We start from the raw sequence: 9,793 nt of genomic DNA, 5'->3' as shown, positions 1-9,793 counted from the left end.
GTTGCTCAGGGATTATGGGGTCATTAAATGATGATCACTCATCAGAACAGTGAATTAATACACTGTCACAATACAATAAATATAAAAACAAAAAAAGAAAAAGAAGAAGAAGTTAAGAGAATGGGATAAAAGGAGAAAGCTACCAAGAAATGGAATTTTGGAAAGACCAAGAGAAAATGGTTAAAGAAGGGAAGATTAGTGGAAAGGAGGAAGGGAAATAATGTAAATATTAGTAGATTTAAGGGAACTGTATTATTATTATTAATTATGGATGGTTAACTAAGTTAAAGGGTTTTAATGTAAAATCTGAATATGATGATGTATATTGCTTGTAGTAAAACAGAAAAGATGAAATGTGAAATGGCAATTTGATTTAATTTTTAAGACAAGTTAAACTAAGAGACAAAGTTGAAATGTTAAAAAGTTGGATGGGGATTTTGAGAAATATATTCTGTAATGGGGAAATAAAATAATTAATTGATGTTATTGTAAGAGATTAGGAATTAAGGGACGGATAGTGGTACTGTTTATGTATTGTGTATTAAGAAGAAATTAAGATAAGACAAAGAAGTATGGAAAAAGAATATGATTGAAATTGAAAACATGAAAAATGGACTTGGAAAAAAAAAGAACAATATGGCAGAACTTGAAATAACAAGATATGGTGAAAAATGATTAATTTGTAATAAAGAACTACATAAAAGAGATGAATATGGAAAAAATGGGAAGACTGGAATAGATTAAAAAGATTAATATATATAAAATGCATAAGATGTGACCCGGTCAACACTCTGTTCATAAAATATGTATGATGAAAGAAAAATTTTAATAAAACTTGTTTAAAAAAAATAAAGAACAGTGAATTAAGTTCCTTCCATTTACACGTAGTCCTCAACTTATGACAGTAATTGAGCCCAGAATTCCGATTGTAAATTGTGAGAGTTGTTAGGTGGGTCATCATGTGACTGCGCCCAATTCTACAACTTTTTTTGTGGTGGTCCTTAAGCAAACACCCCGGTCGTTAAGTGATCACGGTAGTTAAATGAACCCACAGTTTGCTATGGGTGTTTTTCTTGCTGACAACTGGAAGTAAACTCCAGTTTCAGTCAAAAAACGTAAAATCACGGTCACAGGACTGCAGGAGACTGGAAATCAAAATGCAGCCATGTGACCCAGACATCCGTTGGAAGTGCGGATCCGGGTCTCCAGTACCTTTTTTGGGGGGAGGGGGCTGTCGTAAAACTTTGGTCACTAAGTGAACAGTCCCAAGCCTAGGACCTCCTGTGCTCGTGCAAAATGTGTGAATAATATATGGATCCATTTGTTAGTCAAGCTTTGGAAAGTTGAAATTTTAGCGATGGGAGGAGACGGCATGTCAGCTGGATCTCAGCGTTGTCACCTAGGTTACAGCTAACGGGGAGAAATAGGTCTTTGTGTCGTCTAGTGTGTTCCCCCTTAGACAAGGACCGGGCTGGCTGCCTTGTTATTTGTTGCCTTAGCTGGCTCCAGCGGTGTGGTATCTTAAAGAAACCGAACAAAGAAAGTTCAGAGAGTAGATCTCCCCGGAGAGGCCTGGAGCTCGGCTGAAATTTTGTCATGACAAGACGCCTCCAGCTCAAGCGGCGGTGGTCGGTGTTAGCCGGATTGCTGACCCCCTGAAGCTGTCAATTCTTAAGGGAAGGAAGCTATTAAAATTCAGCGGTCTCTCTGAAGCCCACTGCTATTGTAATCTCTGTCTAGATTGTGTAAATAATATCATGACACATGGATGAAAAAGCACGCCGGAACAAGAGATTTCAAACTCAGGTCTGTTTTTGCAACTGGATTGGTTTTCTGTCTTACAGGCGAGAAGGGATTTTAGCTTGGCGTGTTTGGTTTGCCAGACGGTGGAGCCCACCCATCTTTACGGATTTGCTTTCTCCATCTCTGGGTCTGCCATTTTGTTTAGCTGCAGAGATATGCGCTTTGGGGGCTTATATTTCATACATTTTCTCCGCCCCCCCACGCACACACATACTTTTTGGGGTGTCTTTGATACCATGCCTAATAGGAAGGAAATTAAAATAGAGATAAAAGTAAAGGTTCCCCTCACACATATGTGCTAGTCATTCCTGACTCTAGGGGGCAGTGCTCATCTCCGTTTCAAAGCCGAAGAGCCCATGCTGTCTGAAGACATCTCCATGGTCATATGGCCGGCATGACTCAATGCCAAAGGCGCACGGAACGCTGTTCCCTTCCCACCAAAGGTGGTCCCTATTTTTCTACTTGCATTTTTTACGTGCTTTCGAACTGCTAGGTTGGCAGAAGCTGGGACAAGTAACAGGAGCTCACCCCGTTACGCAGCACTAGGGATTCGAACCACTGAACTGCTGACCTTTCGATCGACAAGCTCAGCGTCTTAGCCACTGAGCCACCGCGTCCCTCAAAATAGAGATAAGTGCATACAAAACAAGCTAAAACTAAGCCCGGCAGCAACATTAGGACTCATTCTGCACATGAATTGTAGTGAGACTGTGTGGTCCAATAGGAAGGTGATAATGAAGTTCTGTTACAGGTAGTCCTCGACTTATAACCATTTGTTCAGTGACCATTCGAAGTTACAATGGCACGGAAAAAAAGTGATTTATGACGATTTTTCACATTTATGACCATTGCGGCATCCCCATGGTCACATGATTAAAATCCAGATGCTTGTCAATTGACTACTATTTATTTATTTTATTTATTTTAAAATGTTTAGATTGCCGCCTACTCGCCCATGGTGACTTTATGACAGTTGCAGTGTCCCGGGGGTCATGTGATCACATTTTGTAACTTTGACAAGCAGAGTCAATGGGGAAGCCAGATTCACTTAATAACCGTGTTACTAACTTAACAACTGCAGTGATTCACTTAAAAACTGAGGCAAGAAAGGTCGTAAAATGGGACAAAAGCCACTGTCTTGCTTCGCAATTGAAATTATGGCCTCCATTGTGGTCGTAAGTCGAGGGTTACCTGTATTTATACAGAATTAGTTGGCAAGTTCAATGCTGTCTTTTTTTCTTTTTTTTTTACAAATGTCAATTGTTTTCTCTAAAGGGATAAAGGACAAGGAAAGAACCATGTTTTCCCTCCCCCTAAAACGTTGAGGCTGTACCTGAGGGGTCTCCAACCTTGGCAACTTTAAGCCTGGCAGACTTCAACTCCCAGAATTCCCTAGCCAGCTGGCTGGGGAATTCTGGGAGTTGAAGTCCGCCAGGTTTTAAGTTGCCAAGATTGGAGACCCTTGCTGTACCTTACTATTTTTATTTTAGTGCATTGAAAAAAGTTGGAAGTTAACACTTTTTTCTTCTTTCCTCCCCTGCCCCATACTTTTCCTTCCTCTTTTTCTCTTCCCCACTTCCCTACTACCGTGTTTCCCCAAAAATAAGACCCTGTCTTATATTTTTTTTGAACCTTGAAATAAGCGCTTGGCCTTATTACCATGCGCTCAAAAGCCCGATTGGGCTTATTATCTGGGGATGTCTTATTTTGGGGGAAACAGGGTATCTTCATTCTCATTGTATTTTATATTAAGAAATTTAATTTAAAAATGTCTGTCTGTCTGTCTGTCTGTCTGTCTGTCTCTCTCTCTCTCTCTATCTATCTATCTACTTACCTACATACCCACAGTACCTGCCTGCCTGCCTGCCTCTCTCTGTCTGTCTATCATCTATCTATCTATCTATCTATCTATCTATCTATCTATCTATCTATCTATCTATCATCTATGTACCACAGTACCTGCCTGCCTGCCTCTCTGTCTGTCTATCATCTATCTATCTATCTATCTATCTATCTATCTATCTATCTATCTATCTATCTATCTATCTATCTATCTACCACAGTACCTGCCTGCCTGCCTGCCTGCCTATCATCTATGTAGGTATGTATGTATGTATGTATGTATGTATGTATGTATGTATGTATCTATCTATCTATCTATCTATCTATCTATCTATCTATCTATCTATGTACCACAGTACCTGCCTGCCTGCCTGCCTATCATCTATCTATCTATCTATCTATCTATCTATCTATCTATCTATCTATCTATCTATCTATCTCTATTATCTACATACACACACACCCATGTTTTCCCTCCCATCACACAGTCTTCCCTCCCCCCAAAAGTTTAAGAGGATAAAATCTTCTTCCAGAGTCCATCTCTCCGTTCGGAATGGACTCTGAGCAGCTTCGTTCATCACCTTTGGAACCTTTAAAGTATTCTTGATGGTCAAGCATTGTTCCTACAAATCTACTGAGCTTTGTATGTCATCTGCTCTTCTGTCACACACATACACAGACCCTCTATCTGTAGCTACGATGACCTTCTCCATTTGAAAACAAGGCCTTCTGGATCCAGGCTCTGGCAGCATCTGTAGTGACAGGCAGCTTCAGCGCCCTGCCTCTTCTCTTAAAGGGCAGCACTGAGGTGTGGCCTTGTGGATGAAACGCAGGTGGACCAAGTCATGCAAATAACAGGATCTTGAAAGCTTTCCTTTCCTTTGGTCACACTTGAGTGCGTTGGGATCCTTCTGTTTCTCTGAAATGGAGCGGCTGGAATGTGGCGACTGAGTATAACCCCCCCTCCCCCCCCCCACACACACATCCTTCTCCCTGGAAACACCTGTGGCTTTTGAAAAGTCCATTGAATCCCTTTGAGGCCAAGCAGAATCTTGCCTTGGTGTCCTCTTGGACCTTCCGTGAGTGAAGCACCTGCCCTGCCTCCCCCAGTAGATTGGAGCGTGGTGGGGGAGGATATTTCAATTTCGGGAGAGGCATATGTGGACAAAGGAGCTTTTGATTAAAGCAATACTGTATGCGCTGTCTAGTCTTGTTGTTTGCTTCTGCTTCTTTTTTTTTTTTTTTTTGGAACCAGTTCTTCCAAGTAGGTTGACCACACCTGGGCTGCAGAAATGTAGGTGAAGGTGGGAGTCCATTGCATCAAAGAAATGCATGCAATTCTTTGCTGCCATCTAGTGGGTTTTCTGGAGTTTTGCAGCCCAGGTCTGGTCACCTAGCCACTGAGGTATATACCACAACTGCAGGGGTGGGTTCTACTTACCTTTATTACTGGTTCACAGCGGGGCCACGTGCAAGCGCAGAAGCGTTTTGATGACGTCGGGGTCGGTGGGCGGAGCCGGTTTTACTACCAGTTCTATAGAACCGGTGCGAACCAGGGGCAACCCACCACTGCACAACTGATTGGATCACTGTTCTTCTACCACTGTTCTTCGAGATCTCACTGGCAGAAACTTGATTCTGGTTCTCCAACCATCTTTTTGGTACTTGACCTTCAGAAGGAAACATCCAGATCTGCGTCTTGTTGAGCCAGCAGTGTGCCAAAAACGCCAATATTCCTAGGGATAGACTCAAGATCTCGTGAAGTGTTAATCCCACTTTATAATGCCTTGGTAAGACCACACTTGGAATACTGCATCCGGTTTTGGTCGCCACGATGTAAAAAAGATGTGGAGACTCTAGAAAGAGTGCAGAGAAGAGCAACAAAGAACTTAAGAACTGCAGCGATTCACTTAACAACTGCAGCAAGGAAGATCGTAAAATGGGGAAAAACTCACTTAATAACCATCTTACTTAGCAACAGAAATGTTGGTCTCAATTGAGGCCGTAAGTCGAAAACTACCTGTATTTTAAATTTTTCTCTAAAGGAAGCTAGTTGAGTGCTGTATAGATGGACTCCTGAGGTAGAATTAGAAATTGTGATGGGCTGCAGTGAAATGGAATTTTCCCGGGAAGGTGGAAGCGTATTCCAAGGAGGGGAGCAAGATAAGAGGCAACACAGCCCAGAGCTGTAAAAAAAGAGATAGAGAGTTAGGATAGCCACCTCCTAGAACTGTGATGGCAAATCTATGATATGCATGCCACAGGTGGCATGCGTAGCCATATCGGTGGGCACGCGAGCTTAGCTCCAGGGCACATGTACACACCGGCCAGCTGATTTTCGGGCCTTCTGGGCCCACCGGAAGTTGGCAAACAAGCCATTTCTGGCCTCCGGAGGGCCTCCGGGAGGGTGGGCAAGGCTGTTTTTGCCCTCCACAGACCCCTAGAAAGGCTCTGGAGGCTGGGGACAGCAAAAAATGGGCCTTCTGGGCCCACCGGAAGTTGGAAAACAGGCCATTTTCAGCCTCCAGGGGGCCTCCGGGGTGGGGAGTGGGGAAGGCCATTTTCGCCCTCTCCAGACTCCTAGAAGGGCTCTGGAGGCTGGGGAGAGCAAAAAACGGGTTAACCATGCCATCGTGTGCCAGGAGCGGGGGGGGTGTGTGTGTCACCTGCACATGCGTGGGGGCAGGGTGCATAGAATTATGGGTGTGGGCGCGTGCGTGACCCCCTCCCCCCAGGTTCCTGGCACGCAATGGTAAAAAGGATAGCCATCCCTGTCCTAGAATCTCCCAAGGTATCTCCATTAGGGTGAGAGTAGTAAAGGTTTAGTCTGGCAAGATTCTGTCTTTTGGATATAAACAAAATAATGAACTGAACTTTGTCTGGATTGTTCTAAGTCATTCTTGGGTTGGGCTCGATATAAATTCTTTTTTTTTTTTTAATGATTTCTTTCATAGGTGTGGCAAAAGTGAAGGCATACAGGCAAAGTGGTTTTATGATTTTGGTGGCACCGTCTCAGAGAAATGTTCGGGTGGGGTGCAAGTATATGATTGTAAGGCTTCTTTTCCCATGAAATGCACTAAGACTATCATGCAGGCAGGGGTGGGATTCAAAAATGTTACCAACTGGTTCTCTGCCCGGTTGCTGGATGGGCGTGGCCATGGAGGGCGTGGCCTACTTGGCCCCCTGCACCATGGCGGGAGTGCGTTTTCGCCCTCCCCAAGCTCTGGAGACTTTCCTTTTTTTCCCCCTCAATTTTTTTTTTATTTTTATTTCTCATAAACATGTTTACATGTACAGTCCTTTATCCATCATTTTTCATTCATCTTATCTTTTAACTTTCATTTTTCATTTTTACTTTTTCGGGGCTATTCTTTTACCATTTACTTTTACCACAACCTTTCTTCTTCTCCTCTCCTCCCCTTCTCTTCCTTCCTCTTTCTCCTCCTACTTTCTTTCTTCATTCTTCCTCTCCTTCTCTTTCCTATTTCCCTTCCCCCACTCCTCTCTTCTTCTCCCCTTTCCTCAGGGAGGGCAAAAACCGCCTCCCCCAGGCTTTGGAGGCCCTCCAGAGGCCAGAAACATTTTTCACCCTCCCAGAGCCTCCATGCGGGCACTGCACTTACGTGGCATCCAAAACAGGCCACGTGGAGACTCCTGGGAGGAGCGGGGACGGGTGGGCGGGGCCAGCCAGTTCTTGCAACTACCGGTTCAGCGAACCAGATGTAAAATTAGCTGAATCTCACCCCTGCATACAGGGAATGGAAAACTGTAAAAGGAAGATATGACATCCTGTTTCTATCGAGCCTTGAAGCTCCCAAGGTGTGGAGAGCATAACCTTAGTTAAAATTAGGTGTGTCGAAAGGATGGAAACAGGGAGCATGACTGCTAGGCACATGTTTTTTTTATTTTTTTATTTGATTTATATGCCGCCCTTCTCCGGAGACTCAGGGCGGCTTACAATGCGCTAAGCAATAGCCTTTATTCTTTTTGTATATTTATACAAAGTCAGCTTATTGCCCCCACAATCTGGGTCCTCATTTCACCTACCTTTGAAAGGATGGAAGGCTGAGTCAACCTTGAGCCTGGCGAGATTCGAACCTGCAGTAATTGCAGGCAGCTGGTCTTAATAACAGGGTGCTTTAGACCACTGTACTACCAAGGCTCCTAAATGTTGTTTCGAATTCTTTCCAAACTGGACTGAACTGCTACATATACTGTGATGCAAAGTAAAATTGGAAATGAATGAAGATGACATTCACACAATCGTTGGTGAGAATACAAAATCAGGTAGTCCAAGGTCAGGGAATATAGGGAGACACAATGGCAGAGCCCCCTTTTAATTAAGAAGATAAACTAGCCAGAATTTCAACCCTCTTGTAATAACAGTGAATCACTTACCGATGCCATCGATCTCTGGGTGCCGTGAATATTGTTTTGTCTTTGGAACCCAACCTAATAATGCAGAAAAAGGAGGTTTGATGCCCCGGGTCAGATTGCTCACCGTGCCCCTCAATTGCTTCATAATTTGCGAGATTGTATTTCACCGTCTCTAAATCAAGAATGTCCTTGTATCTTGCAGGTAGAAGATGCCATGCTTATGTTTGACAAGACCACCAACAGACACAGAGGTAAGGAGGGGAATGAACCCCCACATTTTTTTTTAAAAAAAAAGTTGTATGGATTTTCTTTGGCTCATTGAAAAAAAGCAAATTTGTTCATTGTGGATGGTGGATGGTTTTTTTTGTGTGTCAAAAGATGACGCAACTACTTTTCTCTGCAATGTCCAATGTTCTCTAATAGTACTTTTTGTGAATGGTGAATGTTTCTTTCTCGCTGGCGAATATCGTTTGGTGTCTATCCGTTTTTGTAATCATCCATTTTAGCCGTACATACTTTTTTCCTATTTCAGATCTTGGGTCTTTACTTTTGTGCGATCAGAAAGGACCCTTAACACGTGTTTCATGAGTGTCTTCCTTAAAACAATCCACTATGGGAAAATCTGCCGCCATAGTTACTTGTAAAGTTGAATTTCCTTTTAGTTTCTTACAGATTTGATTATTTGGAAAGAGAAGATAGTTATGTAAATGACGGGTTCTCCATCTTTCCCCTTTTTTGTGAAAAGGATGTTTACAGATAATTCTGTCATTGTGGTTTAATTTTGGAATCCTACACAAAGCAAGGGCCTGGATTTGATCACCTGAATCGACTTTTCCAACTCAGCGAGCTTGTCCTTTCGGGATATTTTTTTAAAATGCAGTCGTATTGTTTAGAATAAATTTAACCGCTCTGACTTTAAAACATAAGCAGAAATAATGATAATTCCATCGATGGTTGAAAGCAAAGCCAAGAAGAGAACCTGATAAAGAGCTAACTAAGTATAAAAGGGACGTGGTGGCTCAAGAGGGACATGGTGGCTCAGTGGCTAAGATGCTGGGCTTGTCAATCAAAAGGTTGGCAGTTCAACGGTTTGAATCCCTAGCGCCGCATAACAGGGTGAGCTCCCGTGACTTGTCCCAGCTTCTGGGACAACCTAGCAGTTCAAAAGCACGTAAAAAAAAATGCAAGTAGAAAAATAGGGACCACCTGTTCCGTGCGCCTTTGGCGTTTAGTCATGCCGGCCACATGACCACGGAGACGTCTTTGGACAGCGCTGGCTCTTCGGCTTTGAAACGGACGTGAGCACCGCCCCCTAGAGTTGGGAACAACTAGCACATATGTGCAAGGGGAACCTTTACCTTTACCTTAAGTATAAATGGGCTTGGTGAGGCTTTCTGCTTTGGGATGGATGATAAATGTCTCTCGATTTTGTTTCATGTGGTGCCTCTGCTATACATGATGGGCTTCATCCTCGAACCTGAGCCCATGCAGTGGGAATACAGTCTTCTGACAGAGTGACCAAATCTGTTGTTTCGGACCTTTGTGGTTGATCCGAGATAAAGGGAAATAATTGGGGTGAGAGTGATTCAAGGAAAGACTATATCGTTCAATGGGGGCCAGATGAAGAAGGCCCTGTTTTCAGGTTGGAAGAGGTTTCAAGTAGCTGAGTTCCTCGGGTTCCTTGGTGATCTCTGAGCTTGGTTGCAGACGTTTCATTCCCTAACTAGGTAATATCATCAGTGCTGACACCTGCAAGAAACAGCTTGCAAGG

The 9,793-nt window shown here is 43.3% G+C and overlaps 1 protein-coding gene across 6 annotated transcripts in view; it reads left to right on the top strand.

The window, feature by feature from the left end:
• The window catches only part of MSI2 (musashi RNA binding protein 2), a 648,294-nt gene that overhangs the window by 375,523 nt on the left and 262,978 nt on the right, over positions 1–9,793 (top strand). For all 6 annotated transcript variants that reach the window (XM_070932033.1, XM_070932032.1, XM_070932030.1 and 3 more), the window contains exon 7: positions 8,225–8,273. In XM_070932033.1, coding sequence (XP_070788134.1) covers positions 8,225–8,273 — 49 coding nt within the window. The remainder of the gene's footprint in view (positions 1–8,224; positions 8,274–9,793) is intronic.

This window comes from Pituophis catenifer, unplaced genomic scaffold (genome assembly GCF_029215685.1).
Source record: "Pituophis catenifer annectens isolate HBS135680 unplaced genomic scaffold, rPitCat1.0.hap2 SCAF_1, whole genome shotgun sequence".
NCBI classification, from domain to species: domain Eukaryota; kingdom Metazoa; phylum Chordata; class Lepidosauria; order Squamata; family Colubridae; genus Pituophis; species Pituophis catenifer.
The sequence above is the reverse complement of the archived record's forward strand: the minus strand, read 5'-3'. Positions and strand labels throughout refer to the sequence as shown.